This window comes from Panthera pardus, unplaced genomic scaffold, assembly GCF_024362965.1.
Source record: "Panthera pardus isolate Hobbes unplaced genomic scaffold, ASM2436296v1 HiC_scaffold_3, whole genome shotgun sequence".
In the NCBI taxonomy this organism is placed as follows: Eukaryota; Metazoa; Chordata; class Mammalia; order Carnivora; family Felidae; genus Panthera; species Panthera pardus.
In genome coordinates, this window is record NW_026526876.1 from 47,332,900 (window position 1) to 47,353,157 (window position 20,258).

Genomic DNA, 20,258 nt, shown 5'->3' on the forward strand with positions numbered 1-20,258 from the left:
TTGATGTATTTTATTTGAGGGGACAAATGTTTTAGGAGTATTTTTTACTAAAAAGCGGTTCTGTATTACAAATCCTTATTGCAGATTTCCGTTTTCTTTTTTTTTTTTTTTTTTTTTTAATTTTAATGGGCTTTAAGTGGTAGGTTATTCTTCTGTGTTCTGAAAATATTAGTCATTTTTATTTGGAGGAACTTTTCCCTCTGTTAAATTGCAGGATTATCATATAAACAGACAAAATAATCTAGGTTCAGTGATTGTTTAAAATATGTTTTAGGTCTTTATAAATTGTTTCTAGTATCTAATATTTTGGCTCTAGCATAAATTCAAAATACTATATTTGATGAATGGGTTTGACCTTCAAGTTACATCTTAATGATCTTGAATCACATTGGATTTAAAATTTCAGATAAATATGTGTTTCTGTTTTTGTTAATAGCCTGGATCTAAAAAGTCAGCAAATGGAACAGATGATAAATCCAGCTGTAAGGAATCAAAAACAGGAAATCTGGATCCATTATCTTGCATAAGTAAGCTTCCCAAATCTGCTGCAGATAAATCCGTAACTTTTAATATGAATAAAATTCCCCACCCCTTTCTTTTAAACACAGATTAATTAACTTCTTTTTATTTAGTCTTATGTTAAAATGTGCGCTTTATTAATTATAGGCACTGCAGATCTTCATAAAATGTATCCTACACCACCATCGTTGGAACAGCATATTATGGGATTTTCCCCAATGAATATGAGTAATAAAGAATATGGTAGTATGGATATAACACCTGGAGGAACTGTTCTAGAAGGAAATAGTTCTACTGTTGGAACACAGTTCAAAATTGAGGTTGATGAAGGATTCTGTAGCCCAAAACCTTCTGAAATTAAAGTAAGTATTTTATATTTCTGGAAAAATAGTTTACTACCAATATTTTCTTATAGATTTAGTTAGTTTGTTGCTATATTAAAAAATCTGTCATGATTCTCATTTTGTAATTAACAAATTTATAGGCTGAATAGTGGTGAAACTACAGAGAATGCATTTAAGAATACTTGGGCTGCTTCCATAATTTGGCTATTGTAAATAATGCTGCTATAAACAAGGGTGCATGTATCCCTTTGATTAGTGTTTTTGTAATTTTTGAGTAAATACCCAGTAGTGTGATTATTGGACTGTAGGGTAGTTCTGTTTTAAACTTTTTTAGGAACCACCACTGTTTTCCACAGTGGCTGCATCAGTTTGCATTCCCACCAACATTGTAAGAGAGTTCCTTTTCCTCCACATCCTCTCCAATACCTGTTTCTTGTGTTTTTTATTTTAGCCATTCTTACAGGTGTGAGGTGATATCTCATCGTAAGGGTTTTTTGTTTTTGTTTTCTTGTAAGTGAACTCCATACCATACATTGGGCTTGAACTCACAACCCTGAGATCAAGAGTTGCATGCTCTACCGACTGAGGCAGCCAGACTCCCCTCTCATTGTAGTTTTGATTTGCATAGCCATGATGATGAGTGATATTGAACAGATGAATGGATAGAAGATACACACACGTAGGAATATTATTTAGCCATAAAAAAGAATTCGGTCTTGTTATTTGCAGTGACCTTGATGGAGCTAGAGAGTGTAATGCTAAGTGATATAAGTCAGAAAAGGACAAATACCATATAATTGCACTCCTATGTGGAACTTACGAAACAAAGCAAATAAGCAAAGGGAAAAAAAAGACAAACTAAGAAACACTCTTAACTATAAAGAACAAACTGATGATTATCAGAGGAGTTTGGTGATAAACACTAGGTGATTTATGGAGTTGTTGAATCACTATATTGTACACCTGAAACTAATATAACACTGTATGTTAATTTTACTGGAAATAAAATAAAAAGAATGCATTTAAGAATAGAATAATAGGCACCTGGGTGGCTCAGTCAGTTAAGCATCTGGCCCTTGATTTCCACTCAGGTCATCTCTCGGTTCGTGAGATTGAGCCTCGCATCTGTCTCTCTGCTGATAGTGTGGAGCCTGCTTGGGGTTCTCTCTCCCTCTTTCTCTGTCCTTTCTCCCTCTTTCTCTGTCGTGTGTGTGCGTGCTCTCCCTCTCTCTCTAAATAAATAAATGAACTTAAAAAAAAAAAGAATAGAATTATATTTACATTTTATTATTTTGTTTAAAGAGACGGGAAAAAAGACTAGATAGAGACAGTTTAGCTTTTTTCCCTTGGAAGATAAGATGGTGAAAGTCATGGTTTTTGTATTGTAGGATTTTTCTTATGTCTATAAGCCTGAAAATTGTCAAGTTCTGGTGGGGTGTTCCATGTTTGCACCTCTAAAAAGTCTCCCAAGCCAATGTCTGCCTCCTATCAAATTGCCAGAAGAGTGTATTTACCGTCAGAGTTGGACTGTTGGAAAATTGGAATTGCTTTCCTCAGGGCCTGCAGTGCCATTCATCAAAGAGGGGTATGATATAGATTTATGTTATTGGTATACTACAGGTGTGCTTATATAGCTTTAATTTTTTTTCATAGAGGTGCCTGCTTTGCTAGTATTTAGAAAAAAGATGCTGGGTTTTAAAGATTCTAAGAATTGTTTTTTGATCAATAAATTATAATGGTATTAGTTGGGTGTGGATAAATTGTTGGAAAATTTAAGTATTACTCATTGATTACTTGCTTTCATTTTTTTTTTTGTTTTGTTTTTTGATTGTCTTCAGAAGCACTGTTTATTTTGCTCTAAAATTCTAAATGCCATTTGTGTATTTGCCATATCACATACTTCTCATATTTTAGTATCTGAAATTGGGGTGTCTTATGACCTCTTTAAATGGCCATTGTCCCTTATTGCATGTAAACATCTCTGAAATTAGAAGTTTTTTTTTGTTTTGTTTTTAACAGTGGCATCTTAGGATCAATGAAATATGGTTATTTGTAGTATAAGAACTATAGATAGTAAAGGTGGATGTTTAGGTGTGGGTAAGTGTAAACAGATTTTATTTACAATATGGAGCTAGTTGGTTGGTCCACAGCCCACAACAGTCACCTAGAGTGGATTTATTAACCAGAAATACATTTTAATTCTACTTGTAATTTTTGCAGTAATTGTACTTTCATAATTATCAGTGTTACTGAAAAATACTGGACATTTTTTGTTCTGTTTCATATCACTAATATGTTCCTTTATGTGTTTAATTTTCTTTCACCTTGGTAACACTAGCGATGGAAGTACTATTGATCAAGAATATGGTCCTGCTTATACACCTCAGACTCATACTTCTTTTGGGATGCCTCCTAGCAGTGCACCTCCTAGTAACAGTGGAGCAGGAATTCTTCCTTCTCCATCTACACCTAGGTTTCCAACTCCAAGGACTCCAAGGACTCCAAGGACTCCTCGAGCTGGTGGACCTGCTAGTGCTCAAGGTTCAGTCAAATATGAAAATTCAGATTTGTATTCACCAGCTTCCACGCCATCCACATGCAGACCCCTTAACTCTGTTGAACCTGCAACTGTTCCTTCCATCCCTGAAGCACACAGTCTTTATGTAAACCTCATTCTTTCAGAATCAGTTATGAATTTGTTTAAAGACTGTAACTTTGATAGTTGCTGTATCTGTGTCTGCAATATGAATATCAAGGGTGCCGATGTTGGAGTTTACATTCCAGATCCAATGCAGGAAGCACAGTATAGGTGTACCTGTGGCTTCAGTGCTGTCATGAACAGAAAATTTGGAAACAATTCAGGATTATTTCTTGAAGATGAACTAGACATCATAGGACGCAACACAGAATGTGGCAAAGAAGCAGAAAAACGTTTTGAAGCTCTCAGGGCTACTTCTGCTGAACATGTTAATGGAGGACTAAAGGAATCTGAAAAATTCCCTGACGAGTTGATATTATTGCTACAAGATCAGTGCACTAATTTATTTTCACCCTTTGGAGCAGCAGACCAAGATCCTTTTCCTAGAATTGGTGTAATTAGTAATTGGGTACGTGTTGAAGAGCGGGACTGTTGCAATGACTGCTACCTTGCATTAGAACATGGACGTCAGTTCATGGATAACATGTCAGGAGGGAAAGTTGATGAAGCACTTGTGAAAAGTTCATGCTTACACCCCTGGTCCAAAAGAAATGGTAAGTATGCTAATGGAATAATTTTTGTTTCTTTTCCTTTAAGTAGGACTTTGCCTTTCTTTCTGAGGATAAAGTATTAAAGGCAGTTTTCCATGTAGCTAATAGAGACACTAAAATTTGGACTGAAAACTCCTTTAAGGATGACATTTTTAAAGGGAGAAGTTCCTAGCAGTTTAGTTTAATTTCACCAATAAAAGTATGGCTCTTGTAAATCTGTAATTATGTACTTATGTGGGAGTATAAAGGGTACTTTGTAGATGTTAATTAACAGAAAATTGCTAGTTGTCTGCTTTATTCAACATTCTTTCAATCATTAAATATTTACTGAGCACCTGATATGTGCCACACACTGTTCCTTTGTAAAAGTGCAGCATTAAATGAAACAAACTTAGTTCCTGCCTTTTTGAGCCTATAATTTAGTGTAGAACATATAAACAAATGAAAAAAAAGTAATTATGTAATGATAGTGATAAATGGCTTTGAAGAAAAAGCAAGTGGAAAGGAGTGGAAAAAGACAGGAGGACACTATTTTATTTATTTAGGTAAGTACTTCATGATTTATTTTAATTAATTAAAGTGAGCTCTATACCCAGTGTGGGGCTTAAACTCACATCCCAAGATCAAGAGTCACATGCTCTACTGACTGAGCCAGCCAGGTGCCCCAGGTGTGTATGGTTATTTTAGATGTATGGTTAGGAAAAATATTACCGAGGGACAGCATTTGAGCAAAGTGCTACATAAAGTAAGGGAATGGAGCTATGTGGATAACTAGGGGAAGAGTGTTTCAGGTAGTGCAAAGACCCAGAGGGAGTAGTATGGTTAATATGTTTGAGGAACAGTAAGGAGACATTGTTGCTGGAATGAATTGGGTGATGGGGAGATTGGTCAGACATGAATCTAGGAGCTAGCCAAAAACCAAAATCATGTAGGGGTCTTAGGGACTGTGTAAAACCTTTATAGTTTATTCTAAGACTGATGGGAAGCTATAGGTCAGTTTTGAGCAGAGAAATAACACGGTCTTTTTTCTGTCTATTTTTTTAAAAGATCATTCTGGCTATTATGTGTTGTGAAGGTAAGAATAGAAGTAGATAGAATAGTTAGGAAGCATTTAGAAAGATGGTGTAAGATGATGGTAACTTAGACAAGATTGGAAGCGATGGAGATTAGTAGGTTCTAGGTATATTTGGGAAGTAGAACCTATAGGATTTGCTGATACATACAAGAAATGATGAGGCATCAAGGATAGCTTGAGCAGCAGGATGAATGATGGTTCTAATTATAGAGGAGGGAAACACTGGGAGAGGAGGTCAGGTACATATGTGGAGATAACAGTTTTAAATTCACAGGAGTGGTTGGGTCTGGAGATTAAAATTTTCTAGTGTAAGTTATCAGTGTTAAAATCTATGGAGCTGGATTTAACAACATAGAGAGTAACTAGAGAGAAGGATGGAACTGACATTTAGAGATGGAGAAGGGAAGGATCCAGGATTGGAAACCAAGGAAGTGGGAGGAAAACCAAGAGAGTAGGGTGTCCTAGAAGTCAAATAGGTACAATAAATGTTTGAAGAAGGAGAAAATGATCATCAGCGTCAAATAATGTTCTACAAGGTACAACGTCAAATACTAGCTGTGTAGAGTTTTAAGGATCTAGGGGCACCTGGGTGGCTCGATTGGTTAAGTGTCTGACTCTTGATCTCAGCTCAGGTCATGATCTCAAGATTTGTGAGTTCAAGACCCACACCGGGTTCTGTGCTAATGGTGTGGAACCTGCTTTTAAGATTCTGTCTCTCCTTCTCTCTGCCCCTTCCTGCTTGTGCGCGCACGCTCTCCCTCTCCCTCTCCCTCTCTCTCTCTCTCTCTCTCTCTCAAAATAAATAAACTCAAAAAAACTTAAAAAAAAAAAAGAAAAGAAAAGCTAATGATTTAATCCATATTACATGCTTGGTACAGTGCTTGGAATATAGTACTGAATTAATTTAAGTTGCCATTATTATTAAAATAGATATTTAAAAAATTTTTTTTAAGTTTTTATTTATTTATTTTGAGAGACAGAGCACAGGTGGGGGGAGAGCAGAGAGAGAGAGAGAGAGAGAGAGAGGAAGAATCCCAATCAGGATCCACACTGTCAATGCAGTGCGTGATGCAGGGCTTGAACTCACAAATGGTGAGATTATGACCTGAGCTGAAATCAAGAGTCAGATGCTTAACCAACTGGGCCAGCCACCCAGGTGCCTCCAGATATTTTTCTTTCAGGCACAACCAACCAACCAACCAACGTACAGTTTTTTCAAAAGTTTATTTATTTATTTTGAGAGAGTGGGGAGCAGGGAGTGGCAGAAGGAAAGAGAATCCCAAGCAGGCTCCTCACTGTCAGCACGGAGCCTCCAGTGGTGGGGCTCAAACTCACAAACTGTGAGATCATACATGAGCTGAAATCAAGAGTCAAGACGCTTAAACTGATTGAGCCACCCAGGCACCCCAACACTTTCTATTAATTTTTTTTTAATGTTTATTTACTTTTTTCGAGACAGAGAATGAGTGGGGGAGGAGCAGAGAGAGAGGGAGACACAGAATCTGAAGCAGGCTCCAGGCTCTCAGCTGTCAGCACAGAGCCCGAAGTGGGGCTCAAACCCATGAACCGTGAGATCATGATCTGAGCCCAAGTTGGACACTTAACCGACTGAGCCACCCAGGCGCCCCCCAACAGTTTTTAAAATATGTCTCAGTATACCACCTAACTTTTCTAATTTTTGACTGTTATACAGAAAATTTGCCTCCTTCAAAATGTGGTTTTTGGTAAGGATCTTTTCTAAGGTGGTATATGCCGTATAATAACTTCTCTATTTGGTCCATGAGTCATTTGCTAATTCAGTCATCTTTTTGACACATGCAAAACAATGTGCTTAGCATTCTGGGAGATACGATGAATCTCCTACACTCATTCATTCATTCATTTGTTTATTAATAATTTCATCTTATTTAAAAATTTTTAATGTTCATTTTTTATTTTTATTATTATTTTATTTATTTATTTATTTATTTATTTATTTTTTTTAATGTTTATTTTTTAGACAGACAGAGTATGACCAGGGGGAGGGGCAGGAAGAGGGAGACTTAGAATTCGAAGCAGTCTCCAGGCTCCACGCTGTCAGCACAGAGCCTGACACGGGGCTTGAACTTATGAACTGCGAGATCATGACCCGAGCCGAAGTCAGACCTCGGCTTAAGTTGCTTAACCGACTGAGCTATCCAGGCGCCCCAGGATAGTGGTTAATTTTAAAAAGCTGTGGGAGGGATAGGATAGAGAGAAGAACTTTGGTGATGTTCTAGTTCTTGGGTCATGAGATCATAGTTGTTCATAATATTATTAAAATTTGTGATATAAGATAGGAGGGCAATACATGGACCAGTGGTTAATATTTTGTTCATGACATAATTTGATGATTCATCAAACTCATTGTACTCAAGGACCAAGTTGAAAAAGGTATATGTGAATGTTGTAGATGTTCAAAAAAAGGGCAGGATTGTTTTCAGCCGTAGGTGATAGTTAAGAATATAGGCTGTGGAGGCATTGTGGTGATCATTTTACAACATATGCAAATATTAAATCATTACATTGTGCACCAGAAACTAATGTTATGTCAATTTTACCTCTAATAAAAAATAAAAAAAGAACTTAGGCCAGATGCACCTCAAAAAAAAGAACCAACTTATTTTCCAAATAATAGAAAATATTGAGTCTTAATATTTTTTGTGTAACAGTAGACATTAATGTAAACCGAATCCTCAGAACTTGTGTTAAGCTAATTCAAAACAAGCGTGCCTGGCTGGCTCAATTGGAAGAGCATGCCACTCTTGATCTCAGAGTCATGAGTTTGAGCCCCACATTGGGTGTAGAGATTACTTAAATAAATAATTTTTAAGAATAATTTAAAACAAAAAGAGCAATGCCTTTTTATACATTTCAGTATAAAACAATGCTTTAAAAGCTAAATGTGTAATATTTATTGGAATGCTTTCATTAAACTACAGTAGCATCATGAAAGGAAAAGTCCTACATTAGGTAGGACCTTTGCCTAATTGTTTCCTCTGCCTGAGACAACTTTCCCCCACATATTTACATGGGTAACTGTCTTGTCTCCTTTAAATCTTCTCAGATACCATTTTCTCAGTATAAAATTGCAAACCCCTCTCCACATTCTCCATCCTGCTTGTTTTGTTTTTTTTCCATAGTGTGCATATTACCCTCTAACATACTAATTCATAATTTATTATTATTATCTCCATTAAATTTACCCAATGCAAATTCTGTGTAAGTGCAAGAATTTTTGTCTGGTTTGCTTGTTGATATATCCCAAATACTTAGAACAGTGCCTGGCATATGGTAGAGGTCCAAGGGGTTAAAATATTTGTTTGAAGGAATTAAAAATCTATAAACAACAGTTTGTATATTTTATTTTTTTATGTTTATTTATTTATTTTGAGAGAGAGAAAGTACAAGTGGGAGAGGGCCAGAGAGAGGGGGGAAGAGAGAGAATCTCAAGCAGGCTCCACACTGTCAGTGCAGAGCTCAACTGTCAGCATAGGGCTCGAACTCGCGAACTGCGAGATCATGACCTGATCAGAAATCAAGAGTGGGACGCTTAACCAAAAGAGCCATCTAGGCACCCCGGCAGTTTGTGCATTATAATGGTAATGTTAATTTTTTTTTTCAACATCCGAAAAGCTTTGTTCTAATTTTTTAAAAAATGCATACTTGCTGAAAAGAAAGGATCTAGACAATGAAAAAACCGAGAAGTAAAAATTACCCATATTTCTGCCCATCCTCACCATTACAAAACTCCAAGATAACTCTGATTTCAGCAGCTTTATTGACTGCCATACCATACAATTTTCTCATTTATAAGTGTACAGATGGTTGAATGGTTTTTAGTTCAGGCATGCCTCGGAAACATTGTGCATCTGGTTCCAGACTACCACAATAAGGCGAATATCACAGTAAAGTGAGTCAAATGAGTATTTTGGTTTCCCAGTGCACATAAAAGTTACATTTACACTACACTGTAGTCTTATTAAATGTGCAGCAGCATTATGTCTAAAAAATGTATAACCTTAATTTTAAAATACTACATTGCTAAAAAATGCTAATAATCATTATCTGAGCTTACAGCAAGTCATAAATCTTTTTGCTGGTTGCCTCATTGTTGATGGCTGCTGACTGAGAGGATGGTGGTTGCTGAAGACTGAGAGGTAGCTGTGGCAATTTCTTAAAATGAGAACAACAGTGAAATTTGCCACATTGATTGAGTCTTCCTTTCATAAACAGTTTCTCTGTAGTAGGAGGTGCTGTTTGATAGCACTTTACCCACAGTGGAACCTTCAGAATTGGAGTCAGTCCTCTCAAATTCTGCTGCTACTTTACCAACAAAGTATGTGTGTGTGTGTGTGTGTGTGTGTGTGTGTGTGTGTGTGTGTGTGTATTTAGAATATGTAATATTCTAAATCCTTTGTTGTCATTTCAACAATCTTCAAAACATCTTCACTGGAAGTAGATTCTGTCTCAAAAATAAGAAGCAACTTCTCATCCATTAAAGTTTTATCATGAGATTCAAGCAATTCAGTCACATCTAATTCTAGTTCTGTATTTCCACCTCATCTCCACTGAAGTCTTGAATCTCTCAGAGTCATCCATGAGGGTTGCAATCAGCTTTTTCCAAACTCCTGTTAATGCTGTTTTTTGACCTCTTCCCGTGAATCACAAATGTTCCTAAGTGACATCTAGAGTGGTGAATCATTTCCAGAAGCTTTTCAATTACTTTGCCCAGATCCATCAAAGGAATCACTATCTATGGCAGCTACAACATTATGAAATTATTTCTTAAATAAATAAGACTTGATCCTTAATCCATGAGCCACAGAATGCATGTTGTGTTAGCAGGGATGAAAACAACATTAATCTCATTGTACTTCTCCATCAGAGCTCTTGGGTAACCAGGTGCATTGTCTTGAGCAGTCATATTTTGAGGAGATTGGGTGTGTTCAGGGTCGTATGGCTATAGACTGAGCAGTCATATTTTGAAAGGAATCTTTTTTTCTGAGCAATAGATCTCAGCAGTGGACTTAAAATGTTCAGTAAATCATGAGGTAAACGACGTGCTATCACCCAGGCTTTGTTCATTTTATAGCGCCAGGGCAGAGAGGATTAAACATAATTCTTTTTATTTTCTTTTTTTAATTTTTAAGGGCCCTAGGATTTTCAGAATAGTAAATGAGTATTGGTTTCAACTTAATGTCACCAACCACATTAGCCCTTAACAAGAGAGACAGCAAGTCCTTTGACTTGGCATTAACTTCTCTCTAGCTATGAAAGCCCTAAATGATATCTTCTTCCAATAGAAGGTTGTTTCATCTGCATTGAAAAATCTATTATTTGGGGCTCCTGGGTGGCTCAGTCAGTTAAGCGTCTGACTCGATTTCGGCTTAGGTCATGATCTCGTGGATTATGGGATCAAGCCCATGTCAGGCTCTGTATTGACAACATGAGGCCTGCTTGGGATTCTCTCTCTCCCTCTCTCTCTCTCTCTCTGCCACTCCCCAACTTACGCTTGCTCTCTAACTCTCTAAATAAATAAATAAACATTAAAAGAAAAATCTATTTAGTGTAGCCATCTTCATTAATTTTCTTAGCTAGATCTTCTGGATAACTTGCTGCAGGAAGTTAACTTAAACAGCCTTACTGCTTCACCTTGCAGTTTGGTGTTATGGAGATGGCTTCTTTGCTTAAACTTCATGAACCAACTTCTGCTAGCTTCAGACTTTTCTTTGGCAATTTCTTCACTTCTCTTCAGCCTTCACAGAATTGAAGAAAGTTAGGGTCTTGCTCTGGATTAGGCTTTGGCTTAAGGACATGTTGTGTTCTATCCAGAACACTAAAACTTTCTCCATATCAGCTAACAGGCTGATTTTTTAAAATCATTTGTTCACTGGAGTAGCACTTGTAATTTTCTTCAACTTTTCCTTTGCTTTCACAATTTGGCTATTTGGTGCAAGAGGCCTAGCTTTCAGCCTGTGTGGGCTTTCGACATACCTTCCTCACTAAGTTTAATCATTTCTAGCTTTTGACTTAAAGTACAACTCTTCCATTCACTTGAATACTTAGTGGCCACTGTAAGGTTATTAATTGGCCTAATTTCAATATTGTTGTGTCACAGGGAATAAAGAGGCCCAAAGAGAGGGAGAGAGGGGGAAAAGCCAGTTGTAGGGCAGAACACACACAACATTTATTAGGTTTGTCGCCTTATGTGAGAATGGTTCGTGGTGCCCCCTAAATTTATAAGAGTAACATCAAAGATCACTAATGGATCACAGATCACCATAACAAATGTAATAACAATGAAAAACTTTGAAATATTGGGAGAATTACCAAAATGTGACACAGGGACATGAAGTAAGCAAATGCTATTGGAAAAATGACACCAATAGACCTGCTCGTTGCAGGGTTGCTACAAACTGTCAGCCTATTAAAAAAAAAATGCAGTATTTGTGAAACACAGTAAAGCAAGGTATGTATTCATGGAGTTGTATAGCCATCATCAGTCAATTTTACATTTCATCACCATGAAAAAGAACCTCATACCCATTAGAAGTTCCCTCCAAACCCTCCCTTTCCATGCCAGTCAACTACATTCTCTCTATATGAAATTTTTTTTAACATTCATTTTTTGAGAGACAGAGTGTGAGTGGGGGAGGGGCAGAGAGAGAGAGGGAGGACAGAATCAGAAGCAGGCTCCAGGCTCTGAGTTGTCAGCACAGAGCCTGATACGGGGCTTGAACTCATGGACCACAATATCATGACCTGAGCTGAAGTTGGACATTCAACCGACTGAGCCACCCAGGTGCCCCTACATTCTCTGTATATAGATTTTTTAGTACATTTTGCATAATCATATACCGTAGTCTTTTATGATTGATTTCTTTCACTTAGCATAGTGTTCTCAAAGATCATCCATGTAGCATGCATTAGTACTTAATTGCTTTTTTTTTTGAAAAAAATTTTAAAGATTTATTTATTTTGAGAGAGAGAGAGAGAGCATGAGCAGGCGAGGGACAGAGAGAGGGAAAGAGAACGAATCCCAAAAAGGCTTTGCACTGTCAGCTTAGAGCCCAGTGGGGGCTCAAACTTCCAAACCGTGAGATCATGACCTGAGCTGAAATCAGGAGTTGGGTGTTCAACCAACTGAGCCACCCAGGCTCCCTGTAATTGCTTTTTATTGCCAAATAATACTCTGTTGTATCCAGGTATACCATACTTTATTTATCCTTTCATCTGATGATGGACATTTGGAGTGTTTCTACTGTTTGGCTATTACGAATAATGCTGGTATGAACATGTGTGTACAAGTTTTTATGTGAACATGTTTTCATTACTCAATGGGTGGACTTGCTGGGTCATAGAACTCTGTTTTACCTTTTGAGGAACTGCCAGGTGTTTTCCAAAGCACCATTTTACATTCCCACCAGCAGTGTGTGGGGGTTCTCCTTTCTCCACATCCTCATTAACACTTGTCATTTTGTGTCTTTTTTTATTACAGTCATTGTAGTGACTGTGAAGTATTATCTCATTGTGGCTTTGATTTGCATTTCCCTAATGACTTTTCATGTGCTTGTTGTCCATTTGTATGTCTTTGGAGAATTATCTTTTCAGAACCTTTGTTCATTTTGTAATTAGACTTTTTATCCTTTCATCATTGAGTTGTAAGAGTTACTATTTTTTTAACTTTTTATTTTTGAGAGAAAGTGTGAGACGGGGAGGGGCAGAGAGAGAAGGAGACACAGAATTCGAGGCAGGCTCCAGGCTTTGAGCTGTCAGCACAAAGCCCAATGCAGGGCTCAAACCCACAAACCACAGGATCATGACCTGAGCCGAAGTCGAATGCTTAACCGACTGAGTCACCCAGGTGCCCCTATAAGAGTTCTTTACATGTTCTGGATACATGTCCCTTGTCGGATACATGATTTGCAAATGTTTTCTCCTGTTCTCTGGGTTGTCTTTTCACTTTGTTAACAGTATGCTTTGAGGTAGAAGAGTTGTTTGTTTTTTTTAAGTTAATTTATTTTAAGAGACAATCCTATGCAGGCTCCGCACTGTCATCACTGAGCCTGACGTGGGACTTGAACTCACAAAACACGAGATCATGACCTGAGCTGAAACCAAGAGTTGGATGCTTAACCAACTGAGCCACCCAGGTGCCCCAAAGCAGAAAAAAATTTAGCTTTAATGAAGTTCAGCATACTTACTCTCTCATTGCTTGTGCTTTGGCATCCCATCTACAAAGGCTTTTCCTAACCCTAAGTCATGAATATGTATTCCTGAGTTTTTATTTCTAAGAGTTTTATACTTGTAGCACTTCTATATGGGAGTATAATAAATTCCTAATTAACTTTTGTATTAGGTGTAAGGAAGGGGTCTAGCTTTATTCTTTTGCATGTGAATATCTACCTGTCAACAGAACCATTTGTCAATAAGATTCTTTCCCTGTTAATTTGTCTTGATGCCCTGTCAAGAATAAATTGACCATAAATGTGAGATTTCTGGGTGTTCAGTAATGTTTCTACTGATTTATGTGCTGTCTTTCATGATCCCTCTTAAAAATTGTTTTATACCCTTTTAATCATTGCTTTCCAAACAGGCTTCAGCTTAAATAGAGACTTGGCACTTGTCACTATATACGTTTATATTCTTTTTCATGTCTGTCTCCCCCACAAGATTATAAGATCCCTCAAGATGTAAATAAGAATTAATTTACACAGCATATTTCTTGCAGCTAGCATAATTCTTGGCCCATAATAGGTCTTAAATAAATATACTTTCTAAAAGAATGAAAAAGTATTCAAAATACAAATTCCTGAGCTAAACCCAGGTCAGAATTTCTCAGGGTAGCTCTGCATATGTTTTTAAAAAGTTCCCATGTGATTATGACAAACCACCTTAGCCAATAGCAACTTTTTCTAGATTTCATTTTATGTGAATACACATTTATGTTTTATACTATTTGTGTAAAATATCCTCTGTAGATAGTTTTATAACTTGCTTTTGCTTTACCAGTGTGTAAGTCAGTCCATTTCAGACAGCTCTGTTGTTACTTTACTGACTATATATTCTATTGTGTATACAGTAGTTTATTTAAGCATAATAGTTATTAAGCAGTATATTTGAAATTAAATTACTTCTAATTCATATGCTATTTAGATATAGGGAATGAAAGCCAGATATAATAAATTAGGCAATAATAATAATGAACTAAAGTTAAATGACTAACTGTAAAAGTACTCAAGCATGTTTAATGCTACAACTAAACCTACTGGGGGAGCAGATTAAGTATATCAGTAACATTTAGTGATTTTTTTTTTTTTTAAAGCCTTTTGATATTTAAGAGCAACATCTTTCATACCCATTCTGATAGTGGGTCAGAAATGCAGGTCATGATAATGTGATAATCTATAAATCTGTAATCCAGGTTTACAAAATATCTGTGGATATTATAACACTTTTTATAGTGTGAGCAAGTTATCTGTTACTGTATAAGTTCTGTATTTCAAAATTGTTACGGTTTACTTTCCAAATTAAATTTTAGTCAATGTAACTAGTCTTCTCTATCAGATCATTTTACCATAGTGGTAGTAACTAAGGTACACAATTTATAACTCATTTCACTGTGAGGTAGAGTTCTTTCTCCTAAACTACCAAAACTACCATCCAAAACAAATGCAAAAAGGAAGAAATTTTTTGATTAATTTATAAATTGGTTAGTGAGCTAATGATTAACTTTTTTATGGAGATGAGTTACAATAACTTTCATTACGTCTGTTCATTGGTAAGGATCTAGAAGAACCATTTCTACAGATCATTTGAGATCAAAACTAATACAGTTTTCTGCACAAACAGATGCTTAATCTTGATGATGAAAGTTGAACTTTCTTTCATGTATTTGTTTTTTTAAGATTTTATTTCTTGGGGTACCTGGGTGGCTCAGTCAACTAAGTGTCTGACTTCAGCTCAGGTCATGATCTCACGACCTGTGGGGTTGAACCCTGTGTCAGCCCTGTGTCAGGCTCTGTGCTGACAGCTCAGAGCCTGGAACCTACTCAGGATTCGGTGTGTCTCTATTTTTCTGCCCCTCCCCTCCTCTCAAAAATAAATAAACATAAAAAAAAAAAGTTCTTTGTGTTGGCAATAGTAATTCTTATTTTTTTCCTTTTTAATGGTTGTAGATGTGAGTATGCAGTGCTCACAGGATATACTTCGAATGCTCCTATCTCTTCAGCCAGTTCTTCAGGATGCTATTCAGAAAAAAAGAACAGTAAGGCCTTGGGGAGTTCAAGGCCCTCTTACTTGGCAACAATTTCATAAAATGGCTGGCCGAGGCTCTTATGGTAAGTAATTTATAGTAATGTGTATTGACTGGTTTTATTTTAGTCCTCCATTTTTGTGCCTAACTTAGAATAAGCACATTCATCTTTTTAAAATATTTTTGTAGCATTTGCTTGGCTTAATGCCAGTGTGGTCAGTCCTAACCTTTGTTAGTTTGAACATTTCCAACATTCAGTTTACTGGGTTCTCCAACCCCTCTTCAGAAAGAACAGCCTCACCTAGATCTATTTATACAGGCTAGACTGACCAGTGAGATTTTATGAAATCTAAGATTTTTGAAAGAAAGAATCGTACTGCCAAAATTTTTTAAAATGAACATTGCTTTCGTTGCAAATTATCATTTTACAAAATTGAATGAAAAATAGGGCCAATGGAGGGGATAATCGTAGTGATAAAAGACCCCGAGTTCTTCATTTGCACAAAAGGGGGGAAACGAGAAGAAATTTGCTGGTTGTAGGAGTAGCAAAGGAATACTCAATGTGGTACACAGTTAGAGGCACCTGGCTGGCTCAATAGGTGAAGCATGTGGCTCTTGATCTCGGGGTGTGAGTTCAGGTCCCACATTGGGTATAGAGATTACTTAAAAATCTTTAAAAAACATATACATATATATATATGTATATGTATATGGTACACAGTAGATTTATGGTCATCTGTAAAGAAAGAGAACGTTCAAAATCTTGAAACTATTGGGGTGCCTGGGTGCTTCAGTTGGTTAAGCGTCCTACTCTTGGTTTTGGGTCAGGTCATGATCTTGCAGTTTCGTGAGTTTGAGCCCCACGTCAGGCTCTACGCTGTCAGCTCGAAGCCTGCTTGGCATCTCTCTCTCTCTCTCTCTCTCTCTCTCTCTCTCTCTCTCTCTCTCCTCCTCCTCCTCCTCCTCCTCCTCCTCCTCCTCCTCCTCCTCTCCCCCCCCCCCCCCCCCCCGACTTGTGTGGTCTCTGTCTCTCTCCCAAAATAAATAAATAAACTTAAAAAAAAATACTTGAACTATCTATTGAAGATTGTCTCTGAAAGGTGGGAGTAATTGGAGCTTTTAAAATATATTTGGAGGCACCTGGGTGCCTCAGTTAAGTGTCCCAACTGTTGATTTCGGCTCAGGTAATGATCTCATGGTTGGTGGGATCAAGTGCCACATTGGACTCTGGACTGAGTGTGGAGCCTGCTTGGGATATTCTCTCTCTGGCTCGCTCTCTCTCGCTCTCTCTGCTCCTCCTTTGTTTACGCACGCTCTCTCTCTGTCTCTCTCTCAAAATAAATTTTAAAACAGGTTAATGTTAGTATCTGCCTCATGGTTTTGTGTGGATTAAAAGAGTTAACATATGTAAAGATCTTTGAACAGTATCTAGCACATAGTAAATGTTATAACTGTTCACCATTTTAATTTGCCTTCTCTTAATGAGATTGAGATCTTTTTATGTATATTTGTTTCTGTGGATTTTGTTCATATCCTTTATCCATTTTTCTGTTAGGTTGTTGGTCATTTCTTAGGGATTTATAAGTCCCCTTTATATGGTAAGGAAATGAACCTTTTGTCATATGTATTGCACATCTTTTTTCCAATTCATTGTTTAATCATTTGGCTTTTGTATAATGCTTTTTGTGCCAAATTTTAAAATTTATGTAGTTATAATAATTAACTCTTTTTAAAAAATGTTTATTTATTTTGAGAGGGAGGGAGGGAGGGAGGGAGGGAATGAATGAATGAATCCCAAGCAGGCTTCGTGCTGTCAGCACAGAGCCTGACGTGTGGCTCATCCCATGACAATGAGATTATGACCTGAGCTGAAATCAAGAGTCAGACGTTTAATCAACTGAGCCACCGAGGCTCCCCAGATTAATCAACTTTTAAATGGACAGGTTTTTATGTTATGCTTAGAAGGGCTTTCCCCAGTCCAAATTTATAAAAAATAAAACTCCTCTTCCATGTTTTCTTTTGTACTTCTTTTTTCATTCTAAATTAATTTTTTTACACTTATTTTTTTTAACTTTATTTGTTTTTGAGAGAGAGTGTATGAGCTTTAGTGGGGGAGGGGCAGAGAGAAGGAGGGAGGACAGGATCTGAATAGGGCTCTGTACTGACAGCAGAGATCCCCATGTGCGGCTCAAACGTGAACCAGCAGATCTTGACCTGAGCTGAAGTCAGAAGCTCAACCAACTGAGCCACCCAGGTGCTCCAATGGATTTACATTTAAATGAGGTATAAATCATATGTTTTATAAAGACCATTTAGCAAATGCCTAACTGTGGACGCGTCTCAGTCATTGGCTTTACATGTTTTTGTCTTTAATTACTTCTAATAATGACTTCAGTAATTTTGACATTTAAATAAAAAAGAAGACAGAGGCACCTGGGTGTCTTATTTGAGCATCCGACTTCAGCTCAGGTCATGATCTCACAGTTCGTGAGTTCAAGTCCTACATTGGGCTCGCTGCTGTCAGCACAGAGCCCACTTCAGATCCTCTGTCCCCATCTCTCTCTTCCCCTCCCCCACCTGCACACATGCTCATGTGTTCTCTCTCTCTCTCTCTCAGTCTCAAAAATGAATAAACATTAAAAAAAAAAAAAAGACATGTAACTGCTGTAAAATGTTTTCTTAAAATCTGATTTTCTTATTTAGGAACTGATGAATCCCCAGAACCACTGCCAATCCCTACGTTTTTGTTGGGTTATGATTATGATTTTCTGGTGCTTTCTCCATTTGCACTCCCTTATTGGGAGAGACTTATGCTGGAACCCTATGGATCTCAAAGAGATATAGCCTATGTTGTACTATGTCCAGAAAATGAAGCCTTGTTAAATGGAGCCAAAAGCTTTTTTAGAGACCTCACTGCAATATATGAGGTAGGTGTTTAAAAAGAGGTAGCATTTTAAGACTATAATTTGTATGTTTATATATGAAATGTACTGGGCAGTTCAGTTGATTGTACAGAATAATAATGATGTGAGACTAGTTGTGTAGTTCTCATACTAGCCAGTTATATTCTTCACAGCATTAGACCGGGACCCTTTGTTGGATATGTGTGCCATGTGTCACAGTAGAAATTGCTGTATTGGGGAAAAACCTTCAAGGGCATATATGTACCTTTTATGATCATCTTTTTTCTGAAACAAAGGGTAGTATTAAGTAGCCAGGAAAAAATTACATTTATGAAAATTCTAGTCCTGATTCTCTAGGACCTCAGGTACTGACACTAGGCCTCACTTTCATAAAATAAAGCTGTGCTAGATTTCTCTATGATCATTATTTTTTTTTGAAATTCTTGACTGATCTTCTTAAAGTTATAATTCTCATGTTGTAGCCATCATGAGTGCAGTGATTACAAATTTTAAGTGGTACAGGACATAAAGCCTTACTTGATTATACCTTTCTTTTCCTACAAATGTTGGAAATCCAGTCCTTAAAATTTAATTTGACAATCTGAATTGTTAGTTTGTGTTAGTTTAGTTCCTTATAAATGTTCCATTTAATTGCAGGTCATCTGTAGTGTGTTTGGGAAATAATTATTTCCCAAAGAGTGTTACTTGTTCTGCAAAGTCTCTCCAGACAAAAGTTCCATGATTAAATAGCTCTGGGGAAACATTATGCTTTATATTACTTTTTTAGAGATTCACTATTCATATTAGATTATTAAAGCCTTTGAAAGTCTTAAGAGTAAAGAAATCCTCTCTATATTTTCTTAATTTAGTGTTACAAACTTATTTGATATTGGGCTTCTTGTAATAGACATCAGTGGCCCATAGAATTGGAGGGAGAGCTGGCAAATTCATAATGTATATACAGTTTTTATTTTGATTTGACTGGGATATATGTGCATTTTTATGCTCAGTTATATCTGTATTCTGCAAGTTTTCAATCTTCAAACTATGCTTCTTGTGCCATTCTTATCTAGGTGTTTTATTTCATTGGAGATAGTTTAATTTGGATTTCTCATGTGAAAGAGAAAAAGATGTACCGTTTCACTCTTGATATTTTTATTCCAAATGTTAATTATAAATTATAAAGCTTACTTTAAATAACTTAAATGCTTGGGGCTCCTAGCTAGCTCAGTTGTTAGAGCATGTGGTTCTTGATCTTGGGCTTGTGAGTTGGAGCCCCATGTTGGGTGTAGAGATTACATAAAAATAAATGAATAAATGATTATTTAAAATATGTAAGAGATATTTTTAAAAATAAGTAAAAATAAATTAAATGCTTTATTTATAACATGTACTCAAATACTATAATAAATTCACTAATTCTGTTTTCTTTATGTATATCTCTAGTCCTGTCGACTAGGTCAGCATAGACCTATTTCTCGACTGTTGACAGATGGGATCATGAGAGTTGGATCTACTGCATCAAAGAAACTATCAGAAAAGTTGGTAGCAGAATGGTTCTCTCAGGCAGCTGATGGTAACAATGAAGCATTTTCTAAACTCAAGCTTTATGCACAAGTCTGCAGATATGACTTAGGTATTAAATTTGCATTTATTTTATAAGATCAGTGGTAGCAAAGTGTAGCTTTAGTGTATTAGCTGTTTTTGTAAATAAAATTTTATTGGAACCCAGCCATGCTCATTTGTTTACATATTGTTTGGCTGCTTTTGTGCTATAACATCAGAGCTGAATAGTTGTGACAGAGACTGTGAGACCCACAAAACCCAAAATATTTACTGTCTGACCCTTTACAGAGAAAGTTTGCTGATTCCCAAAATAGGGATTCTATCAG

General features: G+C 36.7%; 1 protein-coding gene across 2 annotated transcripts in view; it reads left to right on the top strand.

Annotated features, from left to right (window-relative positions):
* Positions 1-20,258, top strand: part of MED13 (mediator complex subunit 13) — a 109,127-nt gene that overhangs the window by 67,982 nt on the left and 20,887 nt on the right. For both annotated transcript variants that reach the window (XR_002075509.2, XM_019431058.2), the window contains exons 13-19: positions 437-527; positions 667-881; positions 2,252-2,448; positions 3,202-4,115; positions 15,387-15,548; positions 18,167-18,390; positions 19,813-20,002. Coding sequence is in view for 1 of the 2 variants with exons in the window: in XM_019431058.2 (XP_019286603.1) it covers positions 437-527; positions 667-881; positions 2,252-2,448; positions 3,202-4,115; positions 15,387-15,548; positions 18,167-18,390; positions 19,813-20,002 (1,993 nt within the window). In the remaining variant the exon portion in view is untranslated. The remainder of the gene's footprint in view (positions 1-436; positions 528-666; positions 882-2,251; positions 2,449-3,201; positions 4,116-15,386; positions 15,549-18,166; positions 18,391-19,812; positions 20,003-20,258) is intronic.